The sequence below is a fragment of the Chelonoidis abingdonii genome, chromosome 10, assembly GCF_003597395.2.
Source record: "Chelonoidis abingdonii isolate Lonesome George chromosome 10, CheloAbing_2.0, whole genome shotgun sequence".
NCBI lineage: Eukaryota > Metazoa > Chordata > Testudines > Testudinidae > Chelonoidis > Chelonoidis abingdonii.
In genome coordinates this window covers 81,192,234-81,218,409 of record NC_133778.1, presented here as the reverse complement: position 1 = coordinate 81,218,409, position 26,176 = coordinate 81,192,234, and the positions used below count along the sequence as shown (strand labels likewise).

At 56.9% G+C, this 26,176-nt stretch overlaps 1 protein-coding gene and 1 long non-coding RNA gene across 2 annotated transcripts in view; one reads left to right on the top strand and one right to left on the bottom strand.

The window, feature by feature from the left end:
• Nucleotides 1-3,974: 3,974 nt before the first annotated feature.
• LOC116831212 (acid-sensing ion channel 4-like) overlaps nucleotides 3,975-26,176 on the bottom strand; it is a 34,821-nt gene continuing 12,619 nt past the window's right edge. Inside the window, exons 2-9 of the mRNA XM_075069813.1 lie at nucleotides 24,146-24,321; nucleotides 23,631-23,784; nucleotides 22,891-22,953; nucleotides 21,988-22,078; nucleotides 21,288-21,399; nucleotides 20,792-20,889; nucleotides 20,235-20,339; nucleotides 3,975-4,665 (exon numbers count right to left, since the gene is read on the bottom strand). Of these exons, the coding sequence (XP_074925914.1) occupies nucleotides 4,552-4,665; nucleotides 20,235-20,339; nucleotides 20,792-20,889; nucleotides 21,288-21,399; nucleotides 21,988-22,078; nucleotides 22,891-22,953; nucleotides 23,631-23,784; nucleotides 24,146-24,321 (913 nt within the window). The 3' untranslated portion in view covers nucleotides 3,975-4,551. The remainder of the gene's footprint in view (nucleotides 4,666-20,234; nucleotides 20,340-20,791; nucleotides 20,890-21,287; nucleotides 21,400-21,987; nucleotides 22,079-22,890; nucleotides 22,954-23,630; nucleotides 23,785-24,145; nucleotides 24,322-26,176) is intronic.
• LOC142047411 (uncharacterized) lies at nucleotides 5,693-10,935 on the top strand. The gene is made up of 2 exons (XR_012656679.1): nucleotides 5,693-6,501; nucleotides 9,434-10,935. It is a non-coding gene; the product is annotated as an uncharacterized LOC142047411 (long non-coding RNA).

Here is a 26,176-nt window from a genome sequence, read left to right as displayed (position 1 = left end):
ACCCTGTGAATAGAGAGGGGGCGCAGGTACATTGTGCCGTTGCGTGGTGCAGGCTCCTTTGGGCCAGAAGCACCACGTTCCACCCCTCCTCTCTCCACTGTGATGTCAGAGTGATTTTTTTATTCCCTTAAGACTCTAGCTACAGGTTGCTAGCGGAACTCACTTTGGGCTAATTGTTGCACTAGCACGGTCCCCTTACTATTGGCTGAGATCACAAAGAAGCTGAATTATGAGCTGGGACACTGAGTGCTGTGCTAACTAGAGGGGGAGCCTGAAGCTAGTACTGCGAAACAGAGCAGCTGGCGGAGAGTGGAGCAGTTGTGGACGACTGGAGCGGATCATGGAATCTGGTGAGGCAGAGTGCCTGCGGAGCGGAGTAGCGGTGGGGCGTGTGGAGCGGCCCACAGAGGCGAGCGAGCACCGCGCAGTTTGCAGAACAACTGAGCAGCTCACGGGGCAGTGGTGGAGTGAGCATTGTGAGGACGGCCGGAGGAGCAGAGTGGAGCGGCTGGTAAGCGGAAGCAGTTCTGGAGAAGGCGGAGCAGAACCACGAGAGGCAGGGCAGTTGGCCCTGACCACGTAAGGTGCCCCTTTCACCCAGGCTGGGGGAGGGACCTTCTACAGATAGAACATCTTGAAATTCGGCCCGGTGGCATTGACCAGAGACTTTTGGGATTGTTGACTTTGGGTTGTGACTTAAGACCCAAGGGGAAAGACATTGCCAAATGTACTTTGGAGGTGGTTAATTTTGTGTGATAACTCTGTTTGTGGTGTGTCTCCAATGGGTGCCGCATTTGATTCCTGTCCTTTATTTAAAAATGATTTGCAACATTCAGACTCCGTGCTTCGAGAGGGAGGATTGCCCTCCTAGAGGCGCCCAAGGGGATATGCGGATATGTAAGTGTCCAGGTCACTGTGGCTCAGATCTCTCTCTGTTTTTGTCTGGCTGGTTTGGTTTGCCTTAGAGGTGGAAAAACCCCAGCCTGGGGCTGTGACTGCCCTGTTTGAGCAATTGGTCCTGATTTGGCACTCTCAGTTGTGTCCCGCCAGAACAGCATCGTCACACTTGTACTGTGAATTTTTGACATGCACAAGTGGCTGTATTTATCTCATTGTGCTGCTGGTGCTACTTCCTTGGTGTGATGATGACATTATGCTAAAATGAATCGTGAAAATAGTGTCCTGGCGTGATGGTCACTCTGTGCTGTTCACGTCAATCTTGCATCTTTGAGTGCGGGGGTGGTGTAGCCCTGTTGTTCCCAGGAAATTAGAGCCACAAAGTGGGTGAGATAATGTCTGTTACTGGAGCAACTTTTGTTGGTGAGAGAGAGAGACAAGCTTTGGAGCTTTCACGGAGTTCTTTCTTCTTCCTGAAGAAGAGTTCTGTGAAAGCTCAAAAGCTTGTGTCTCTCACCAACAGAAGTTGGTCCAATAAAATATATTACCTCACCCACCTTGATATATATTAACCCCCCCTGCCCCCATATTACCTCACCCAGCTTTCCAGGAGTGAGTTTTCATGATGACCTGGGAAGTGCTCCGACTGGTCCTGACTTCTCTATATCAGCCCCTCTAGCCTGCACTGCAGCCCAGTACCTGGGGGCTGGGGGCCTGCAGCGTTGAGACTCTGAGATCAGGGACTGGCAGACCCATCTGGGAGGGGAAGGGCACCGCCTCCTCGGTCTCTCTCTCTTGCTGCCTCCTGACGCACAGAGCCAGTGTGGCTGGATGTTGCATTGGAGAGTCTCCCAGTGCAGCCCCCCACCCCCTCTTGTCCATGCGAACCCCCAACAGACCCTGCCCACCTCTGTCCGATTGTCTCTCCATGCAGTGAACTGTGCCCCCTCGCTCTTGTGCGCGGCCTGCTTCCAGGGGCCACAAATTGCAGAGCAGCTCCCTCAGGAGAGATGAGGGGCCGTCCCACCAGGTGCGTGCGCAGCCCCCCAGAGCACTGCTTTCCCCCGTTATAACCGAATTCGTGTTATATCGGGTCGCGTTATATCGAGGTAGAGGTGTAATTTGATATGTTGGGTGGCGCCTGTTTTTATGTGTTCGCTCCCCTGATGTTTGAACCTGGATATGCCACTGCTCGGTGCCATCGGGGCGCTGCCCTTGTGGCCGCCCAGCTCCATGGCAGGACACCGTACAGCGCGCCCAGCTCGGGGTCGACTTGTGCCTTTATTACAGAGCAGTTTGTATATTTATAAAGCAGGGACTCACGTCTCTGACATTCAACAGAACAATGGGGTGACTGCGACCCTCCCCCGGGACATCGCCCCTCGCAGCTCCAGGGTCGTATGCGTCTGTCTGTCCAGCCCCCCCAATCACAGCATGGCCGTGTGCATCTGTCCATCCCCAGGGCCCACATGCATCTGTCTATGCATCCCCCTCAGACCGCATGGCGACATGCGTCTATCTGTCCAGCCCCCAGGGACCGTGTAGCCGTGTGCATCTGTCCATCGCCAGGGGCCACATGCGTCTGTCTATGCATCCCCCTCAGACCGCATGGCGACATGCGTCTGTCTGTCCAGCCCCCAGGGACCATGTGGCCGTGCATGTGGCAGGGGACATGTGTCCGTCCACACACTGGGGCTGTAGCGGGGGCTGCTCAGCCTCCTGCCCTGCTTGCCAGCTTGTTGTTCCCATGGGGGGGTCCGTCCCCCTGCACCCAGACACCACCTTGCCAGGCCTGTGCCCAGCTCAGCTCAGACACAGCCAAACGTGCGAGCGCTGGGTGCAGCCAGGCACGCAGCATGGACAGCCTGTGGCTGCGGGGCCCTGGGGCGTGGGCCAGCCAGGTGTCCACAGAGGCGTGTGGCTGTGTCTGAGTGTGCACACAGACACCCCCGTGGGCACACTTATGAGGCCGTTCCCAGGGTGCCCAGGGGCACATTCCCCGAGCCCCAGCACTGCGCCATGCGCGGGTTCATGGCACTGTGGGCCCACGAATCCAGGCCTCATGCAGGTCTGTCAGTGCGACCCTCGCACAGACGGGTGCACAGCACTGTGTGTGCATCCCGGGGTGCCTGTCACCCCGTGTCTGTCTGTCCAGCCCCCTCGGGAGCGTGGGGCCGTGCGCGTCTGTCTGTCCAGCCCCCGAGGTGCATGTGGCTGTGCAGACGCCAGGACGTGGTCTGAGGGGTCAAGACACTCACAGGAGCTCAGTCTGTGCCCAGCCTGTGGGCTGCTCTGAGCCTTGCACTCACGGGGGGAGAGGGGCCAGGAGTCTGCTCTGGGGGCCCTTCCCCCATCACGGCCCCACTCCCTGCAGCTAGGGGTGGGGAAGGGAACACAGGCTGGGCCTGGGGCTGAACGTGAAGGGGCTGGAGGGTAAGAGCCCCTGCAGGGGTAGGGAGGGGGCGTCTCTCCCTTGCACAATCCTCACACAGGGACACCCCCCAGCCACGTCCTGCTGCCAGCCCGTTACCCCAGGAGCAGAGGCTGCAACTACAGCGCAAGGTGCTGTGTCCCCGCCAGGCCAGGACCCTGCTGCCATGGTGACCCCTCGTGGCTGGGTGCTGCCCCCGCACACCTAGTGCCCCCAAGGGGCTGTGCTCTGCCCCACCCCACCCACCCAGCAGTACCCCAGGGCCCCGCCTGGCTGGCGCAGGCAGTGGGAGCTCCCTGGGGTGGGGGGGTTTGTTGAGTGGTACAGGCAGTGGCTGGCAGTGCAGAGACCTTAGCTCAGGCCCTGCAGCCTGGGCGGTCACTGCAGGGGGGGGATGTGGGCTCGAGGCACAAACGCACAGTGTGGGGTGGGGGCCGTGGGCGCTCAGCACCCAGAGATGGTGGGGGCTGTGGGGCGCAGCAAGGAATCAAGATGGGGGGGCAGGGCTGCACTGGGGCGGAAGAAGTGGAATCTGTGCATGGGCGGGCCTGCACTGGGGTGGGGTTGGGGAGCTCTGTGGGGGGCGCACTGGGGCGGGGCTGCACTGGGGTGGGGAGCTCTATGGAGGGAGTGCACTGGGCCGGGGCTACACCGGGGTGGGGGTGTGGGGAGCTCTGGGGGGGATGCAGGATGGTGCATGTGTGGGGCAGGGGGCGCAGGGGGCATTATGCAGTTGGCTGCTGCAGCCGGGGCAGGGGGCGCTTGCTGGGGATGAGGCTCTAGGGCGGCATGAGTCTGTTCTGGGGGAGGCCCTTTCCCCGCTGGGTGGGAGCGACTGGGCTGCAGCCCCCCGGGGTGTGTGTGTGTGGGGGGGTTCACCTCCACAGCTGAATGCCGCATTCATACAGGGTCCCTGCCCTCCCCCAGTCCCCACGCTGGGGCCAATCCTCAGGCCAGGCTGTTTTCCGGCCGATGCCGCGTCTGTCCAGGCTGGCTGCTCCCAGGGGCAGGGCTGCGCGGCTCTGCTCTGCACCATGTGCTTTGTGCTGGGCTGACCCCGGGGCTGGCTGGGCGTGGGGCTGCCAGGCAGGGCCATTCCTGGGGCAGGGCATGGCTGATGGGCTGGATGGGCAGCTGGGGAAAGGAGGGGCCTGGTGCCCCCTGTGCCAGGCACTGGCGCCGCTCTCCGTGCAGACCATGGGGCCCGCGGTGCAGAGCCCGGCCTAGCAGGCGAAGTCCTCGAAGACGCCCTGGTGGGCATAGCGGTGGCGGTGGTTGGGCAGGATGCTGCTGCTGTAGGTGCCCTCGGCATGTCGGCCCAGCGTCCCGCAGGGGCTCTGCAGGGGAAGACAAAGTCACTGTGGCAGCCAGGCCCCCCTCCGTCTCCCAGGGAGCCAGGCCTGGTGCTCCCCTGGCGAGACCCCCTCCCCACCTGCAAGGCCCGTGGGCTGGCTCTGCTGGGCTGTACTTTTCCCCTGCCACAGCTGACCCCTCCACCCGAGGCATTTCTGTGCCTCCTGCTGGTGAGGCCCTGCCCATCCCTGAGACTCCCCTGGACGGGGCGAGGAACCTGGTACCAGCCAGCCATGGTCCAGGCCCCAGGGGGCTGTGTCAGGCCCTGCCTTCACCACATCAATCACGTGTGCGTGGGGACGTGGTTACAGCCCAGGGCAGGGTTGGCCAGGCCCTATCTCCTGCAGGGGACAAACACCCCTCACCATTAGACTGGGCCTGGCTCCCCCCCTCGCTCCATGGGCTGGAGATTAAACGACCCCCCCCCAGAGTCCCTGGCTGCACTGGGCACTGGAAACACCAGCCACATACACAGCGACTCAGCTGGAGCTGTTCGTATTGGCCAATAGCACCCAGGGCCTGGACCCCTCGCCCTGGCGCCCAGCCCCCTTCATCTCCCCTCACACGGAGGAACCAGTGATGCTGTAACTCCTGTCCCAGAGCAATTGCAGCGGGATCATGATCCGGACATGACAGAGCCACCTGCCGGACACCGGTCCTACCTGCCCAGTAGGGGGCAGCGCAGCCTGGACACCGTGCTCCTGCTGTGACGGGGCGGCCACGAGCATCCCGCTGGGATATCACCAGCCTGGACACGTGCCGCTCACTAGGGCTGGGTTCTGGGCTGCTCCACACCATGGGACCCTGGCATCACTCCACTGCCATGCACAGAGCTCCCTCAACTGACCCCAGAGCAACAGCACAGCCGGCCCCAGAGCCTCCCGTCTGGGAGCTCAGGCTGGGGGGCACCGGACGAGTCTGCTGCTGCCTACAGAGCCCAGCCCCTGCAGCCAGGACAGCACCAGGCCCCCGGGCAGGCAGCCAGCCCCGGGCTGGTTCCCTGAGACCCGGGAGGGGTCCCCGGGCTGTGCTGCTGGTCGCACAGACACTAGCTATGAGCATTTCCAAGGAGTTTTAACCAGTTCGATTTTTGCACTAGGAGGAAATTAAAGTAAATCCAGTGGGTGCTGAGTGAAATAAGAATTATTCTACTAAACTACCAGGGAGGCAAATTTGTCACATACTCGTGGGAGAAAGAAGGGAAAAATGCAGCTTCAGCTACGGATAGTCTTAACTCAGGAAGTTCCTTTGAGAGGAAATGTAACCAAACTCCAAACCCGCAGACAATGGAACTTTCTGCGCCTGCATCCTATAGATAACTAACTGCTTGGTTTGCAAAAGAACGCAAGGGGTGGGGGGGTGAGTAGATGAACAGATACATGTAGCCTGCTAATTATGTATGGTAATGATAGCAAATTTTGGCCAATCATAGAGCGATAGATTATCATAGTCAACTGCATATAATACTTTGGTGTAAGTGTTTTCTTTGTTCTTGCTGACTTGTGAGCTCGAACCAACTGCAATTGAAATAAACGGATCGCCCCTCCCGGGGCTCCTTGCTTGACTAGCTGTGTCCGTCTCTCCTTATTCCTCAGCTGGAACGGACAGGAATTTCCACAACAGTTTTGGCGACCACAAAGGGAATTCTCCAGCTCGGAACTCCTCCAGGGCCCCTCCCTTGAGAAGGACCAGCGCGTGTCGAGGTGAGTTTACCTTGGGTTGTATTGTCTTGGGAGCTGGCCCCCAGCGGGGACGATAAGGAAGACTCTGAGAGACGGACCACAAGCAACGAGACAGATCATGTTAGAAGAGCTTGACAGGTAAATTGTCTCTGTTTTGTGTTATGTGTACAGGTGGGTCTTAGACCCGGTGGTTTCCTTGGGACAGCCTCGGTGAAATTACTGGGACATCCGTTTGGCAGTTAAACACTCTTAGAGCGCCAGCCCAGTATAAAAACAAGTTTCAGATGACAGGAGATTAACCAGGCAGAAACAAAGGCTGACTGAATAGGCTGGGTGGTGTCACTGGGACATAAAGGAAACTGTTACTGACTCCAGGACTTTGTTCTCGGTAACACTGAGGATAGTGGAGAATTGAAACAGGGAATTTAGGAGTCAGTCAGACCTGACATGGGAAACAGTCAGGGGAAATTCGATGCCGGCACATTCCTGGGACGCGTTCTCAAGATTTGGGGGAGACTCGGTGGCACCGCTGGCTTGTCCAAGCGGTGACCTAATGCCCTTTGTATAACAGCCTGGACCGCTTACATTTTTAATCAGCCACCAGAGGAACAGTGGTCAGAAAATGGCTCACTTAATGAGGTCTGCCTCAAAACCTTGAGAACCATCCTGGAAGATTTAAGACCAGAACAAATGAATTATTTGTATTTGTTTTATAACGCTGCCCTGATTTGTGAAGACAAAGAAAGCACTCTCATGTTACAACAAACTAAACCTCCTCCCTACCAGCAGTGTAGATCAGAGGAAGATGATTATAGGCCAGTTCCCCCACCAGTTGTATCCCCTCAACCCCTTCCCATTCAGGTAAATCAGGTGGCTCCAGGGACCGCCTCTGCACCGGTGCAGGATTTGCCTCCAACCCCATCCCGACCCCGAGCCACATTGTATCCTGGTCCAGTGGCCTATAATACCCGAAGCCACGTTCACAGGCGAAGTCTCCCCAACTCCTCAACCGGCTCATGGGGTTGGTCTCCCGAGTGTGTTCCTGGAGATGTCAATTTCAAGCTCATTAAACAGAAAGGACAGAACTTTCCGGTACTCCAAATGCCCTTAAGACAGTACCCAGTTCCTACTGGAGCGGGTCAAGTTGTTGATCGCTATGTCCATATTCCCTTCTCTATCAGTGACCTATTGAATTGGAAGATTACCACCCCAAAGGTCAGGGACGACCCAGAATCTATACATAGGACATTTGAAACTATTTTTGCCACTCATAATCCTACGTGGCAAGATATCCAAGTTCTTTTAAAACCCCTGCTTTCTGAGGAAAAAAGAAAACAAGTGTTCAGTTGAGCTCAGGAGTCTATAGGTGATTTACCCCACCGCCACCAGGACAGAATGCCCTGACTGTGATCCTAACTGGGATTACAATAATGCTGGAGATCAATATAAGTTAAGGCTGGGCAGAGAACTACTAATTGGAGTAAAGTAACTTCTGTCCAGCAAGGCCCAGATGGACACTCCTCAGACTATTATGAAAGACTAATAAAAGCTGCTAGGTTGTTTGGGGGTCAAGATCCTGAGGCAGAAGCAAATGTGCCAGTGATAAGAGGATTGTTTAAAGACCAGGCTGCGGAGGATATAAGGAGGAGATTAAATGATGTAGACGGATTTGCACGGATGCCCCTCTCTCAGATAGTGGCTATTGCCATCAGAGTGTTTAATGGGCAAGAAGCCCAACGAAAGGCTGGGGCAGGAAGGAAGATAAAGGGAATATAAGAGTGTTGGCGTTTGTATTGAAGGGGGCAGAGCCTGATGTCGGCAGAGGCCAAGGAAGAGGACAAGGGTTTGTTGGTAGATCGGGACCCAGTAAAGGGGGGTCCAGAGGACCTTTAATTTGTTATTGCTATCATCAAAAAGGGCACATGAAAAGAGACTGTAGGCTGAGAGCATCAAGACAGGCCTTGTAGAAGAATTACTAGAAGCTATTTATTTGCCAGCTGCCATTTCAGTAATGCATTGTATGGGGCATACTGGACTAAAAGATGAATTATCTAGAGGCAATGACTTTGCAGATAGGACTGCACAGACTGCTACAAGGCAACCTTTGAAAACCCAAGCATGTTTATCACCCAACCCAGAGTGATAAATACACTCTGGATGAGGCACAGAAATTAAAACAGCAGCTCGCCGGATGGCCACCAGATTGGGCTAAGTGGACATATTGCAATGTGGATTCAAGAGAAAAGGAAAGGTGGGAACAGGCGGGTGCACGGATGGACCCTGATGGTGTCTGATACATGTTGGATGGCAGAGGGGTCCTCCCAGCTCGCTACCTCACCTCGCTACCAAAATCTCCACAAGCACACACATATGGGAGCAACCGGAATGACCCAAGTTGTAAAGAGACTGGTTTGCCTCTGGAGTAAGTCGGCAGGCTAAATTAGTTGCATCCCAATGTGCCCAGTTCAGTCCAAGGGGGGAACCCAAAGGCCCTCCTAGAGCAAGACTATGGACATATATTCCTTTTGAAAGGTTACAAATAGACTTTGCTGATATGCCCCCTTGTCAGGGATTCAAACACTTACTAGTCATAGTGGATCAGTTGACAGGGTGGGTGGAGGCCTTTCCCACTTGGAAAGCCACCGCTGCAACAGTGGCCAAGCTTCTCCTGCATGAAATAGTGCCCAGATATGGACCCCAAGATTCACTGAAAGTGATCAGGGCACCCACTTTACTTCGACTGTTCTGCAGCATTTAATGACTGGACTTGGTATCACCTGGAAGCTGCACGTACCTTGGCACCTGGCATCTTCAGGCCAAGTTGAGAGAATGAACTTTGTTTTGAAGCAGAATTTAAGAAAACTATGTAAAGAAAGTAACCTTAAGTAGGTACAGGCCCTTCCTCTTGTCCTGCACAATGCCAGAAGTACCCCCAGGGGGAAACTTAAGCTTTCCCCTTTTGAACTATTGTTTGGTAGACCTCCCCCATCTCATGTGCCTGGAAGGATAGTCTTAAGTGATTTAGTTTTGGGGGGACACTGAACTAACCTCCTATACCTTACAATTCCAGAAGCAGCTTACCTCCATTCACAGGTACGCCTGCCATTTCCAAGGACAGCCCCGGACGTGAATGCTAACTCGTTTCAGCCCAGTGATTTTGTGCTTGTGAAAATTTACAAGAAGCAGACTCTCCAACCCGTCTGGGGGCCATTCCAGATCCTGTTGACTACTCCTATGGCCATCAAAGTAGCTGAAAGAGACTCCTGGATTCATTATACCCGAGCCAAGAAAGACTATTCTGTTTCTAACACCTTGCCTCCACAGGTATCCACAGGAAATAAATCTCGTGTTCTCTCTCCAGAGGACCAGTGGATGGTGCAGACCTTGCCCGGACTGAAACTTAAATTCACTCGAAAGGGAACCCCTGGATAAGGTCCCCAGGGAGGGAGCGACGCTTGTTGGCCGACCGGCAAGGCCAACCCGAAGTAGATGGCTACAGGGCAGCTAAGGCCCTAAACGACTGATATCAGGGTTTTGATGGATATAGAAGATTGGACTGTATTATTTGGGTTAACGTTTATTGCTCTTTTTTTCTTTTCTTTGTTGGTATTTTAACCTATTGTGAAAATGTTTCCTCTGTTAATTTTGTTGTTTTCCCCTTCCCTTTCTTAGGAGCATAATAATTTCATTAGATTTAGCCATGTGGTGAGGAATTGAATCCCAGATGAAGGAATGACTCATGCTGGGTGTGCACCTTGGTGCCTCCCGATGTGGAGCGAGGACTTTCTTTCCTTCCTATCCTTTTGACGGCTGCAAATATTACTCGTTCAAAGGCATATGTTACTCCCTATTGGGCTACAACTCATACTTGGCAACAAGAAGGTATAAGCCCTAACTCCAGGTATTTGTTAACCTTTGAGGCGCAGAGTGAGTGGTGTCTCCTGGGGAATGGGCCAGGCTTGTTTTTAGAGAACAGTACCTGCAAATAGCGTGTGGGCCCAGCTGGTGACGGAGAGTGGGCCACTCCCCTCGTTTACTGTTTTGACACCACTGACGACATTAACCGCACAAGTGTCTGCACCAATAGCGTCTGCTATGAAAGCTGCACCATGGTATGGGAAAACTCTGATGGAAGAATGTCTGTATGCAGGCAAAAACGTAGAGACATAGACACCTCCTTGGAGCACGGGCCTATTGGGTTATGGGACGTTATACATTCTTGTTACAAAAAGCGTTGGGAGTGATGTGATGCAGCAGGGACTGTCTGTGTGGGGGATGGGAGAGCCAGGCAGGACTTTAGGTGAGGGACAGGACCTAAGCCTGTAACCTGAGCTAGGTAGGGGGGAGGGGATCAGCACCTTTGCCCGGGAAGCCGGACAAAGGAAGGGGCCGGCTGGAGGGGAGTTAGTTCAGTTTCGGTTTTGGGCTGGGTGGTTGGAATTCAGGGAATCCCAAACTGGGAACTAAGCTTCCTGAACCCCCAGAAGGACTTGATTGGGGGGTCCTAGTCGTGCTTCCAAGCTCTGCTGTAACCTGCATTCCTGTTGTCCAATAAACCTTCTGTTTTACTGGCTGGCTGAGAGTCACTGTGAGTCCCAGGAAGAGGGGTGCAGGACCGGACTCCCCCACACTCTGTGACAACTGGTGGCAATGGCAGGAGATACTGCACCCCATGGACGGCGCTTCCTGCAGTAAGTGACTGGGGAGCAGGAAAATGAAGGGCGATTGAGGGGGACCAGGTGGGCTGAAGAGACAGAGAGCGACAGTTTCAGGAGGCGATTAACCCCGGGAGTGTGTGACCAGAGCAAAGGACTTTGCAGTAACAGGGTCCCCCGGGGGATTGCAGCGAGCGGTCCCAGGGGCGGAGGAGTCTGCAGCTCAACCCTGGCAGAGAGGGGGTGACCTGAAAAAGGGCTGATGCACAAGGGGTCTCCCTGGAACCGGTGGGAAGCTGAAAGCACAGGCCGGTGAGTGGCCAGCAGGAAGATGTATGCTAAGCGCCTTAAGAAATACCTGGTGGAGCTGTGCAAGCAGAGGGGGCTGCGCATTGAGAGGTCCACCAAAGAACAGCTAATTGCCCAGCTGGAGGAGAAGGATCGCTTGGATGAACCAAGCCCTGTCCCTGAGGGAAGCCGCCCGGCGGATGCAGTGTGGGCCCTGGGGCCTGACATGGCTGGGAGGGGCCAGACTGCTGCTGAGGACAACCCAAGACCCTGCCCACCTATAGTTAGGGGAGGGGTTGGGGGAAGCCCAGTGAATACTGAGGGCACCCTGACCCTGGTGACAGCAGGGGATCATCCTGGCGGAGCTCCCTGTCCCTGGAACAGATGCGGATGGAACATGACAGGGAGTTGAGACGGGAAGAGCTCGAGTTAAGGAGGCAAGAACTGAAGAAGCGGGAGAACCAGCATAAACACAAAGAGAACCAGCGCCAGCGTGAGCTGGAGGAGAAGGAGAACCAGTGTAAACATGAGCTGGAGCTGGGCCGGCTGAGGAGCAGTGAGGTCCTGGCTGCGGTGAGCGAGGGGGGACCCAAGCCTACAAAGAGCTTTGATAAGCGCTTGCTGCCCCGGCGTAAGGAGGGGGAGGACATAGATACCTTCCTGACGGCCTCTGAGAATGCCTGCAAGCTGCACAGGAGTTGGCCCTGCAGACAGGATCGCAGATCTCACCCCCTTACTGGACTCCACGGCCGTGGAGGTGTACAGCCGACTGAAAGGGGCGGGAGCGGGGGGACGTATGAACGTTCAAAAGGCCCTGGCTCGCGGAGTTTGGGCTGGACTCCTGAACATTGTACCGGAAAAAGTTCGGAGCGCCGCGGTTAAAACCGTGACGTCGACTGACTAAACTGGTCATCACCTGGGCGCGAGGCTATGGCAGCAAGTGGACAGTGGCGGGCCCAAAACTAAAGAGGACTGACTTGACCGTATTCTATGGAGCACCTGTATGGCATGTGCCCGTCCAGACCTGAGGTCTGTGGTTGAGGGACCAGCGGCACGAGAAGAACACCGCAGCACGCAGGCAGTGGGTCTGACCGAATTTGTGGGACAGTCGGGCAGGGATAACAGGAGAGTCCTCGAAGAGCAGCTGCCTCAGCTTGCAGAGAGAGTCCTCATGGGACCTCCAGCGGGCGCTAATTGGAGACCAAAACGACATCAGAGCCACGACCAAAGGGGAAACCAGCCGAGGTCCATCTGACTGATCAGCTGGGCCCCGAGACCCAATGGGCTTCCGCTTCCACTCAGTGGACGCGCAGCATCTGGGACCACAGTGCAAGGTCTGGAGCAGACAGACACACCGTCGGCATGTTTGACTGTGAACAGTACCTCGCCTCGATGACGCACCTCCGGAAATGGGGGTGGCTGTCATACCGCTGCAAGGAGGGCAGGGAGGCCCAGGTCAGCTGCTCTGTCGGGCAGCTTGACCTGCTCCAGGCCTCGGTGAGGTTTATTTACAAGAGTGGCGCCGAGGACTGCGCCTCTCCGGCAGAACGTGCCTTGTGTCGTGGAGGTAGATGGTATTGGGTGGTCAATGTGTCGATGTGTACAACTGGGTACTTACGGTGGGACATAGAAAAGACGGGTTGATGCATTGCTCGCCTGACGGTGGCTGGGCTCAGAATCGGATGGGCCCGACACTTTACCTGACTGATTAATTTAAAAAAGGATAGGCAGGCGGTGTAGCCGGGACACCCCCAATTTCTCGCAAAGGTGCCCTCGTTCAAAGAACATAAGAGGTGGGGGCTACATTGAAAGTGGACAGAAGCTAGGTGGCACTCGAGCTGCGAAGCGAAGCTTCGCAGCCCCAATGTGATTTGGTAAGGGTTGAGGTAGCATAGCCAAATTTGCTCACACATTCAGTACAAGTTTACGGACGTATGTATAATGGGGGTAGGCTAGCCGAATCCTGTATCGAGAACTAGAGGACCTGATCAACAAGCCTAGTAACCCACGAGATGCGCGCTGGTCGCACATGAGAACTCCCTGTACCTACGAGTGTGTTACCGTGTAGTAACTATCGAGCTTATTACGCGTCGCGAGATCCCATCCTTGTGGTACTTCTACAGAAATTTCAAAAGTTCAGTACCTATCCGCTTAAAGAGAAGGGTCAGTGTCTGCTCCTGAGCACCACAACAACTGTGTCGAGAAGTGCTTGCCTGTACTTCCGTACATAGGGAAGCTTAAAGACTGCCTAACTGTGGGGAGGGAGTGCGCCTATGAGGAACATGGTCTACTAGATGGTTCTCTCAGGATGGGAACTGCCGTGGCCCTCAGACCACCGCCAGCAATGACAGCACATGTCTTGTGGTTCCACATTTAGCCTGTCTCCAGTAGCTGCACTAGATTTTGATCGCCTCCTTACCAGGCCTCCTTCTGTTTCGCAAGAATCAATATCTCCTACTCCTCTTTGCTGAGAGAAAGCGTCTATAAGAGATCCCTTGAGGCTGTAGGGTGATGGTGGCTGACACTTGATAGTTCTCTCTCATCGGGACACAACCGTTGCGAGAGCAGTATGGCGGCACGGCTATCCTCATGCTGCCTATGTATCTCAATGTCGCAACGATACGCTACTAGACCCTATGAGAGAGAGGCTATCCAGAGTGAGAGCTTGTCCTGTGGAGTATGTCGGGGCTTCCTGTACCGCGCAAGTTGAGGGACAACTGTGCGCCCACCCCAGGGTGAGGATCAGATGTCGAGATGGGGGTTGCCAGAGTCAGAGGTGGCAGCGCTGGGCTCTGGGGCTCATCACAGGAAAGCTCTCTTGCCACAGAGTTGGCGTCGTGCATTACCATAGGCCCCATGGGACTCAGCCCTTGGTCGCGCTTACAGTTTGCACCCCATGGTAATCGCGCACAGGCGATAGCTGTTAAGAATACTTGGGTACCTACTGCGCAGTGTCAAATTTGTCAAGGTTGCTGTATGACTCAGCTGGGCCGAGCTTTTCTGGCTCCTAACTTAGTCACCTGTATGTCTGGTTTACGCGTCAGAATGGCCGACCGCGTGTTCATGTGGTCCCGTATATGGTACCTCTGGACATGGTAGTAAACATAGCATATAAGAAGAGGCTTATGGAGGCCTATTATAACTCCATCAGTTAGAAGTTTAAACGCTGATACCTCAAAAGGTTGATGAGTAGATAGCTTATGGGAATCGCATAAGGATGCGAAACTTTTTCTAACAACTCCTCAGCAAGTATTTAAAACTCGACCATTCCTGGTTCGAGGTGTGATGAAAATCCACTTTAATTTTAAGGTGTGGGTAGGTATTAAGATTATTACGACTAATAGATCGATCCCCAGAGCGTCTCCTTGTTGGCATCTATGTCTCACTCTTATCGACTTCTAGAACAATCTACCTGTCGGCCTGACGACTCGCGTTGATCTATATTACCCATGCTGGGTGGGGTTCCCAAGAAGTTCTTAACAGACCACGGGACTCTAATCTTCATAATTCGACCACTTGATCCGATGCTATGGGGTAATAAGAAAATGTGGGGTCCAGCATCAACTCGTGCGACACTTAACGATTTCATCCCCAGTCCAATGGCTGGTGGAAAGATTTAAAGGGACGCTGACAGATGTTGCTTAAAAAACATTTTATGAACGCAGCACCCCCAGGACTGCGGATCTAAATACTGTTACCTCACCTGTACTGTTCGTGCATACTATAGGATAGACTTATTACGAAGAGTACGAAACCGTAACTTTATACCCTGTTAAGGTTTATAGCACTTCTACGAACTGTTGTATCGGAAACGGGGTAAGGGGCCCTGGACACTGATGAGAGACGAATGGAGGAAGAGCCCACTCCTTATTGGAGATGTCAAAAAGTTGGTGGGAGTATGTCTGACCTTCTGGAAAGACTTGGCGAGCGTCGATGGGCCTGGCCAGGGAGAGAGTCTGCGCCCAGCGTTGAGGACCTCAGAGTGCAGAAAGGTCTATGTGTGCGTAGGTGAACCTTAGGTAATTAGACTGCGCTATAGAGCAAAGGCCCGTGGGTGCACTTTGATAGCAACATGACACGGACGCACCTCAGGCCGCCGAGGCGAACAAGCGATGTCTGGTGAGATAGGTTCTAACGATCCCCGTGAGGATAAGAAACACCTCCAGGGTCTCTGAGAGAGAGGGCCCTTCAATGCGTACCATAGAGACTCTATTTTCTCTTTTTACTGAAAAGCTGAATGGTAAAAGGAGCTCACTCGCCCTCCTGTCGTGGCGATTTTCTGTTTCTAAACCTTGGCTACTATCTCACCTTGGTTTCTGGTCTTCTCGTACCAATGTGGATAACGTCGATTTAGAGAGCCCATCTATAGCACATGGGTAGAATGTGCGATGAATGGACGTGCAAACACGAATGTGTGGACACTGGGAGGGGCTGGGAGATGATCCCTCTTAGGGATCTATTCCGCTGGGACAAAAATGGGCTGGGACTATATCCCAGGTAGGCGATAATCCCCTCTCTGATCAGCGGAAACCCTGCGGGCCCTCAGACAAATGCTTGAGATCAGAGGGTCTGCATGGTACCGACATGGGTGTTCAATTGCGCAACCAGGCACAATGGGACGCCCACTAATTTGACTGACCCACTCCGGCCTCGGTTGGAGACCTGGCCGCTCACATCCCCCTATCAGATTGCCCTGTTTTGGTGTCACCTCGAGGATAAACATGCCCAGGATCCTAGTGAAAGAGGAAGGTCATCATGGGCATGCTGGTCATGGGGGTAGTAATCAGCCCAGTCATTCCAGACCCCTGGCGCGTTGCCAGTTGGTGGCTATGTCCCCAATAACGTAATGGGAGTCTCGATCCTCATTTAAGTTCTGTGCTGAGAACTATACAGTAAAGCTCAATGCCTGGACCGTATTTTCGATGTGTCGTCCTACCTCTTGTTATGCCAGGTCTGACGACGTTTGGCTCCTAGACCAGCTAGTGCGAGCGCGCTTGGTACCTCAACCACCTGGATGCTTAGCCAAGGCGCTTACCGGCACAGTGGTGATGGACGCAGGAATGCCAGTGCTGAAAGTCGGCCCAGTCTTCTTCACCCCTTCTGGGGTTCTACGCGCTTGTCTTGAGCTCGACTGCCCTTTGCCTCTTAAGGGGTAGCGCTTCTTGCACTCAGCTTCATCGGCACACCTATCTAAGGCGCTCTGTGTGGCAATCAAGACCACCTTGAGGCGGATGGAGAGCTTTTCCCTATCCGTTGTGCTCTACCTTGACGACCATTCTGTCGTCTTCGCGATTGACCTGGTGGCAGGACTCTACGGTTCTGTGTCCAAGTGTTAGACTGAGTCGGAGGTTGCGTTGGACCGTGCATCTGACCGGGTGAGCTGGGTTTAAACCTAGTAGGAAGGTGCCTTTGTACGAAAGTGCAAAACACGATGGGAGCGTATGGCGGAAGTATTTACTGGCCATCGGTGTACCAATTGTAACGCGGGGAGCTGGCTTGCCTGAACCAGGAACACAGCCAAGGGGTGGAGGTTGATTCAGGAGACTGGCTCATGCTCTTCCCAATACCGCAAAATAGCATGTACCAGGCCTTTTTGGATGAGCGGTAAAGTTAACGGTTAAGACACCAGGGTACTATCTGAGCAAGGATATCGTGTGCCACCATCTTTAGCTTCATGCATAGCCGAGTCCCACTCACCTGTAGAAGTGTCAAGCAACAAGGGGAAGCCATTGACTTAAGAATGGCGTGTCCTCTGGACCGGAGTTAGCTGCCAGCTAGGTCTGCTCCAGGCCCTGGTTGGCTTGGTAGGAGGCTCTGGCGTTACGTGGCCAGTTTTGCAAACCGCGAGATTTGAGCAAACCCTTCTATGGTGTGCGTTCCAACCGATCGCCTGCAGGGATAGGGAACATAAGGGGCAGATGTGGTGTTTAATGGCAGGGAGGTGAAAACGCTTGGGGGAGTGAGACACCCCATGCGTGTACATCTGAGCAAGAAAGTTGCATAACCCGGGGAGCAGAGACTTATGCAGCGCGTTTGAGATACGAATGCACTAGCCATGGAGTGTTGGTCATTAAGAAGGCTGAAGCCATATTCTCTTTGGGCGAACACTTCACCATGTACAGCCGACACTTTACTCCCTCATGACTCTGGCTGCTAGGATTCGTACACCAGTGAAATGTGAAGCCAACGCCAAGTCTCCTGACGTGGGCCTGCTGCCTGCAGGGCTGATGACCATGTTACTATGTGTCCTGTTGAAGGGATTCAGGAAGGTTGCTCAACCTGGCATTAGTTGGACGTCGCGTGAGATGTCCGTTGAGAGAGGGCCGACGAATACGCTTCTCCAGGTCACTGGGCAGAGTGACCCCGCTCAGTTCAGTCTCGAAGTGGGGAGAGATGTGATGCAGTAAGGACTGTCTGTGTGGGGGATGGGAGAGCTGGGGAGGACTTTAGATGAGGGACAGGACCTAAGCCTGTAACCTGATCCAGGTAGGGGGGGAGGGGTGTCAGCACCTTTGCCCGGAACCCGGACAAAAGGAAGGAGCTGGCTGCATTCCTGTTGTCCAATAAACCTTCTGTTTTACTGGCTGGCTGAGAGTCACTGTGAGTCCCAGGAAGAGGGGTGCAGGGCCGGACTCCCCCACACTCCGTGACAGGGATGTTATACATTCTTGTTACAAAAAGCGTTGGGAGTGACACAGGATGCACCTCCCGGCCCTGTTCCAGCAGGGTTCGGTTCTTACTGGGTGTGTGGGAATAAAGCCTATCATACCCTTCCAGTACACTTCTCAGGTTCTTGTTATCTTGCCTGGTTGTTTCCCCCCACTCGTGCTGTGAAACAATGACATAAAGACAAGATTAGAAATGTAAGGGACCGCTCAAGCTGAGGATGGTGAAGCCCTTGAACCAATGATGTGGGCAAGATTCCCTAGTAATCGCAGACTTAGGGGAGGGTTTATAAAACACCAGGGTATTTTAGAAATTATGGCTGATGAAACTGCTACCATAGTTACAAATCAAGCCACTGAGCTTAAGCAGCTTAGACAGTTAGCTTTGCAAAATCGTATGACTTTAGCTAGTCTTTTAGCAGCTCAAGGAGGTACTTCTGCCCTCATAGGCCAAGAGTGTTGTGTATTTGTGAATGACACCTATAAAGACACCTTTGACAGAGCAGTCCACTTAAGAGACATCACCTGAGACAGGTCTGATAAAGGTAGCTGGACACATGATTGGTTTGATGGTTTATTTTCCTGGTTCCCTTCCCTAACAGGCTGGCTTAAGGGACTCCTGAAGGGAGGTGTTATGATTTTATTGATGATTGTGTTTAAACTGTCCATGTGCATAATGTCTAAATGAGCTAGGGCAACTAGCAAACCGAAGGGAATATTTCTCTCTTTACAAGAAGACGGGTTTTGGCAAAGGTGGGAACCATGCCAGATGCTGATATTCTAATCCCTACGTATTCACTGTAACACTCCTACTGCTGTGGAAAGTATGATCATGAGCCCATTATATGGATCATGATCAAAGGGGGGAAGTTGAAATAAGAATTATTCTACTTAACTACCAGGGGGGCAAATTTGTCACATACACATGGGAGAAAGAAGGGAAAAATGCAACGTCAGCTATGGATAGTCTTAACTCAGGAAGTTCCTTTGAGAGGAAATGTAGCCAAACTCCAAACCTGCAGACAATGGAACTTTCTGCGCCTGCATCCTATAGATAACTAACTGCTTGGTTTGCAAACTAACACAAGAGGGGGTAGGGGCGAGTAGATACATGTAGCTTGCTAATTATGTATGGTAATGATAGCAAATTTTGGCCAATCATAGAGCGATAGATTATCATAGTCAACTGCATATAACACTTTGGTGTAAGTGTTTTCTTCGTTCTTAATGACTTGTGAGCTCGAACCCAACTGCAGCTGAAATACACAGATCGCCCCTCCCGGGGCTCCTTGCTTGACTAGCTGTGTCCGTCTCTCCTTATTCCTCAGCTGGAATGGACAGGAATTTCCACAACATGAGTCAGCACCGATCTGACGGCCACAGTGGGCAAGTTCATGACCTGGGTGAGCTCCGGTGCGTTGGAGCAGTGTTTCCCAGTGTCATTTCACAGCGGTTCACTCTGCGCTCATGGTGCGGCCCCGGGGCCTGGGCTCTGACCTAGTGTCACTAATGCACCCCAAACACAGCTGTGGGGCCGACGCCGTGGGCCTGTCTCGGGGCCGCAGGGCCCCCTTGTGATGAGCAGAGACCTTGGCCAGCACTACCGGGCACCTGCCCAGACAGCCGGACAACGGGCAGCAGCACAGTGCAGCTGGTGGAGCCCCCGACCCAGGAGGTTCTTAGGAAGAGGTGGGCCAAGCCCCTGTCGGGGACAGGCTGGGATTACTTAGTCCCGGCCCAGCACCAGGGCAGGACTAGCTGGGCCTTTCCAGCCTGAAACCTCTAGGGTCTGAGACAGGGTAAAACCCGGCGTGTCTGGGGAGTGGGACGTGCTGAACAACCTGTCAGGCCCAGCCCGACGGGGCCCCTGGGGGGTGCACCCAGCCTGGTGGGGGGCCAGGGGCCATGCCCAGCCCAATGGAGCCCCACGAGGGGTGCACCCAACCTGGTGGGGGGCCAGGGGCCGTGCCCAGCACGATGGGCCCCCAAGAGGGGGTGCACCAAGCCTGACCAGGTCAGAGGGCCTGGGGCTGTGCCCAGCCTGGCAAGGAGCCTTCTCTATGCAGGGACCCAGCAGCACTGATCTCAGCCCCGCACCGCACTAACAAAATCCCCACTTTGTGCTTAGATTCCTCCCCCCGCCCCAGACGTCTCACTGGCCAGCCCCCTTCTCTGTCCCCCCAAGGCCCTCCTGCCTCACTCACCCTCCTCCCACCCAGGCGTCACCGGCCGGGCCCCATTCACCACCCCAGGGGCTGAGTACCTGATCCCTGAGCTCCTCCAGCCTCAGCGTGGCGATGCTGCCCGACGGCTTCCTCAGGGGCGGCTTGGCACGGCCCAGAGCCCGGCTCACCTTGTCCCGGATCACCTGGGCAGGCGAGAGTGTGTGTGGGGGGGGGGGCTGCTCAGAGCACACGGGTACACACACGTCCAGACACACGTGTACACACAGGCCCAGACACGCACTCACACATTCGCTCAGGATGGCGGGTTGGCCCCTCCTCTGCCCATCTCGGAGCTCACGCACCCCCCACTCGACCCCCCCTTGGTCGCCTGCTCCTTCGCAGGGTGTGACGGGGCAGGAGGGAGGTGAGCCATGGGGAGATCAGTGCACCCCCACCCTGGCTGGCAGAACGCCAGGGGCCTGCAGGAGGCGGTGTAGAGCCGACATGCTGGGCCAAGGCGTCTGGCCCCCCGGTGCCCAGGGCGGACACTCAGCCCCGAACCGCAATGGGGGGGCGAGAGACGAGTGCCCAGGCTCTGTGTGCCCCCCGCCCCACCCTACACACGGGCCTGGGAGCTGCCCGCACTGGCGCTCACCTCATAGATATAGTCCAGGATCTCCAGGATGGTCAGGATACTGGCGCCGATGAACAGCCCCATCTGCCCCCCGATGTCCCCTGGCAGCAGAGAGGGAGCTGGTCATGGGGGATTAGTGGGCATGGGGGGAAGGGGCTGCCAGAGTCAGCCTGGCTCAGCCCTCTGAGCCCATCAGCCAGACAGGGAGTGCCCAGGGGGGTATAAGGGGATGTGGTGGAGGCACCCCGGATGGGCGGGGTGGCACAGGGGGTGCCCAGAGACAGGAGGTACAAGGGGCAGGGGCACCCTGGATGTGTGGGGTGGTGCAGGGGGTTCCCAGGGACAGGAGGTACAAGGGGCGGGGGAATGGGACGGGGGCAGTTCGGATGGGCGGGGTGGCACGGGGGTGCCCAGGGACAGGAGGTACAAGGGGCAGGGGCACCCTGGATGTGTGGGGTGGCGCAGGGGGTGCCCAGGGACAGGGGGTACAAGGGGCGGGGGAATGGGACGGGGGCACCCTGGATGTGTGGGGTGGCACAGGGGGTGCCCAGGGACAGGGGGTACAGGGGGCGGGGGGAATGGGACGGGGCACTGGATGTGTGGCGGGTGCGCAGGGGGTGCCCCAGGGACTAGGGGTACAAGGGGGGGGAATGACGGGGGCACTTTGGATGGGGCAGAGGTGGCGGGGGTTGCCAGGACAGGGGTTCAGGGGCGGGGATAGGGACAGGGGGCACGTGGTATGTGGGGTGGCACAGGGGGTGCCCAGGGACAGGGGGTACAGGGTGGGGGATATGGGACGGGGCACCCTGGATGTGTGGGGTGCACGGGGTGCCAGGACAGGGGGCCAGAGGGGTGGGGAATGGGACCGGGGGACCCTGATGTGGTGGGGTGGCCACGGGGGTGCCCAGGGACAGGGGGACAAAGGGGTGGGGGATGGAACGGGGACCTGGATGTGTGGGGTGGCACAGGGTGCCAGGACGGAACAAGGGGCGCGGAATGGATGGGGGCCACATGGATGTGTGGGTGGCAGCAGGGGGTGCCAGGGACACGGGGTCACAAGGGGTGGGGAAGGGAGCGTGGGACCTGGAGGTGTGGGGTGGGTAAGGGGGTGCCAGGGACAGGCGATACACAGGGGCGGAGAATGGGACGGGGCACTTCGGCATGGGCGGGGTGGTGCGGGGGTCTCCGAGGTGGTGGTGCAGGGCTCAGGGACTCACCAGCAGCCCGCAGCTCGTAATGGCCTTCTTCGGCTCGATGGCCTGCATATGTAGCGCCTTCGAAGAAATGTCAGCACAGGAAGTCTCTTCTCTGTGGGCAGGACAATGGGAAACAGGGGCTCGGCGCAGGCACAGCGGTGGGGGGGGCTCGGCGTGGGCACAAGCCGAGCCGGGGGTGGTGCAAGGTTACAGACATTAGGGACAGCAGGGGGGCTCAGCTTCGGCATGTGGGATGTACTCGGCGTGGGGTGGGGGCCAGGAGACGTGGGCTGCTATGGGTCTGGGGGGCGTCTGGCACTGGGTGCGTCGTGGGGGTTCTGGTGTGGCTGGGGCTGGGACACGGGGCAGGAGGTGACGTTGGTGGTGTTGGGGATGGGCTGCAAGATACTGGGGGCCCTGTGCAGGGGACTGGGCCTGAGGCATCCAGGGAGGTGAGTGCTGTGGGACTGGAGACATAGGGGTGGTTGGAGTGCCATTAGGGGCAGGGGAAACTAGGGGCTCTGAGGCAGGGGGATGCTGGGGCAGGCGGTGCTGGGATCAGGAAGGCTGTGGGGTAAGTGGTGCTTGGGCAGGGGGCTGCTGTGGGCAGGGTCAAGGGGGGTGTTGGGGGCAGTGGGACTGGAGGACAGGGGCAGGGGGTGGGTGGGGGCAGGGAAAGGTGGGGCTGGGGTAAGGGAGGCCGTGTGGGCAGGTGGAAGAGGGCAGGGGGCGCTGGGGGGGTGGGCATCACTGGAGGTAGGTCTCATTCCAATGTAGTGGGGGCAGTCAGGGGCGCTGTGGGGCAGAGGGCAGCGGGGGGCAGCAGGGAATCCGGAGGTGGGTTCATTGTGCGGTGGTACTGTGCGGGCGGGTAGCGGGGGGCAGTGGCAGGGGCGTGTGGGGAGGGCAGAGGGGGACACTCACCGGATGTGAGTTCCATTGGCGGTGGGGTACTTGCGGGTGAGGTCGGGGGCAAGTGGAGGGGCGCTATGGGCAGGGGGGCAGAGGGGGACACTCACCGGATGTAGGTTCGTTGCGGTGGTACTCTGAGAGAGAGGTGGGGGGGGCAGTGGCAAGGGGGCGCTGTGGGGCATGGGGCAGGAGGGCGGACACTCAAGGAATGTGGTCTCATTGCGGGTCACTTGCGGCGAGGTAGCGGGGGTAGTGGGGGGCGTGTGGGCGGGGGGCGCAGCGGGGGACACTCCGATTAGGTCTCGTGCGGTGGTGATTCGGGCCGAGGTGGGAGGGGCAAGTGGCAGGGGGCGCTGTGGGGCAGGGGGCGTTGGGGACACACCAGGTAGTAGGTCTCGGTTCGGTGGTAACTGCGGGCGAGGTAGGGGGGGCAGTGGAGGGGGGCTGTGGGCAGGGTGCAGCGGGGACACTCACCGGATGTAGGTTCGGTGCGGTGGGAATGCGGGCGAGTAGCGGGGGGCAGTGCGGGGGGTGTGGGGAGGGGGCAGTTGGGCCGGCACCGGATGGTAGATTCGGGCGGTGGTACTTGGCGGGAGTAGCGGGGGGCAAGATGGCAGGGGGCGCTGTGGGGCAGGGGGCAGTTGGGGAACTCACCGGATGTGGGTCTCTGGTGCGGGGTCACTGCGGGCCGAGGTAGCGGGGGGCAGTGGCAGGGGGCGCTGTGGGGCAGGGGGGCAGCGGGGGACACTCACCGGATGTAGGTCTCGTTGCGGTGGTACTTGCGGGCGAGGTAGCGGGCCGAGCCCTTGTTGGGGATGCGCACCATGGAGATCTCCTTGCTGTAGCGCGTCAGGTTGCAGGGCGTGGGGCAGCTGCAGCGCTCCTGGGAGTCCTGCACCACCGCATCTGCCCGGCACACAGCAGGGCATGGGCCTCAGGCCCCATTCCCTGCCCCTGCCCCACTGCAGGGCACATGGGGGGCCCCAGCTGCCCCCTCCTGCACCCCAAAGCTCCTAGCACGCCCGGCAGGGTGGGCCCCCCAGCCTCGCACAGGGGGTGTTCTCCCCACCAGCCCCTCCCCCTCCCCACGGTGTCAGATGCCCGTCCCCCTCCCTGCACTGCCAGATGCCCCTCCCCCTTCCTGCAGTGCCAGCTGCCCCTCCTCTCTCCATGGTGCCACCCACCCCTCCTTCCCAGCAGCGCGTCCATCCCCCCTGTGGCGACCCTGGTGGTCCCTGGGAGAGGCACGATGCCCAACGGCACCTACCGAGCGTCCGGTCAGCGCATTCGATGTAGACGTTGGGCGAGCAGATGGACTCATTCCCTGGGAGGAGGAACCTGGTTAGAGATGCTCGCGGATCCCTGCCAGACCCGGTCTGTCCCAGAGCCGCTGCCAACCTCGGGTGCCTGGCTGCCCCCCCGTACAGGGTACCCTCCTCGGCCCTACAGGGCACCTGTTGGGCCCACAGCATCCCCTCCCCTGAGGCTGCCTCTCTTGGCCCCACGGTGCCCCTCCCATTGCAGTGCCCTACTCAGCCTTGGGGTGCTCCCTCCCTTAGTCCCGCAGCTCCTTCTCCTGCAAGAACAAAAACCCCTCTTCCCCCCAGCACCCTCCACCATCTCCCTTCCATGGGGCGTGGCTGTCACGGACCTCCAGGATCGGGACCATGGCCCTAGCGTGGGGACAGGCTCTGGGAGGCCCCGTCAGTGGGCCAGGCCCCCAGTGGGTCTCACTCTCCCTCCAGGGGAAACCATGTGGCTTCATTGCCTCCTGGGGCTGGACCCCAGGCCTGCAGCCCCCCTGCCCCGGGCAACGAGTCCCCCTGAGACAGACGCCGAGAGAGACTTGCACCATCTGGGGGGCAGCGCCCCCTCCACCAGCATCTGCAGGAACATGCAGCCAGTGTGGGCAGGCAGCAGAGGGATGCTGAACGCAGCAGCAGCATTTCGCAGTAAGAGACGCGCAGCAGCAGGACGAGGGGAGTGACAGGAAACAGCAAGAAAATGGCACAAAGCCACTACCTGGAGCAAGACTCGCAGCCCTGGGCCCGGAGGGGGGTTATGTGTGGGGAAGCTCAACAAGGCGCATCGCATTGTGACGGGGTGGGGGGGTTCTTAGTGTTTTCCGTGAATCCTGTGTGTGCCCCAATTTCCCTGTGCGCTGCGTGTGTAACAAGGGCTCAGAGGATCAGGTGTGACCTTTCTCAGCAGCCTGGCCCCGGATAATGGCCTGGAGCTGGGGTACCCAGCGACTGCTGACCAAGGGGCCCAGCCCATCTTGGCAGCCAGCTGGTTCTGGTCTGTGTGAGGACAATGGGTTGAGGAGAGAGGACCCCGGTGACCTGACCAGTTAGTTCCAGCCGGGGTGGGAACAAAGGAGGGAGGAGAGGAGCCCAGGTGACCTGTTTACCTGGACTGCAGACAATGGACAGGGGAGGATCCATGGGGGAGATGATTTTGGATGATCGGCTACAAGGAGAGGGCGGCTGGACTGGGGAGAGCAGCCAGAGCCCCTCTGGATGCAGGAGAGACCTGTGTGAGCAGAGCCAGGATGAGCTCTACCTTGACATCTGGCGGTGAATTGTGGCGAGTGTGGAAAAGAACGTCAGGGGCTGATCTTGTTTGCATAGGCACCCGCACCCCGCCTAGCATGAGCCCACATGGTCACTTTTTGCTGCTGTGGGACCCCCAGTTTCTCTGTTATTGGGGCAGAAAGAATAAAGTATTGTTACTCTGATTATGTGAATCAAGGTGTCAGGGAGTGTGGGGGACTCCGGTCCTGCACCCCTCTTCCTAGGACTCACAGTGACTCTCAGCCAGACAGTAAAAGAGAAGGCTTATTGGACAACAGGAATGCAGGTTACAGCAGAGCTTGCAGGCACAGTCAGGACCCTTCAATCGAGTCCTTTTGGGGTTTCAGTGTGCTTAGATCCCAGCTTAGGATACCCTGAATCCCCCCCACACAACCCCAAAACGAAACTGAAACTAACTCCCTCCTGCCGGCCCCTTCCTTTGTCTAGCTTCCCGGGCAAAAGTGTTGACCTCCCACCCCCCTTGCCTAGCTCAGGTTACAGTCTCAGGTATAGTCCATCCCCTAAAGTCCTCCCCTGCTCTCCCATTCCCCACACAGACAGCCCCTACTCCATCACATCTCTCTCCCCTTCGGAACTGAACTGACTGGGGTCACTCTGCCCAGTGACCTGGGGAAGTTCAGGGCCCCCTCTCCGGGACAACGCGTCTGCTATCAGGTTGGCACTTCCCTTCACATGGACCACGTCCATGTCATAGTCCTGCAGGA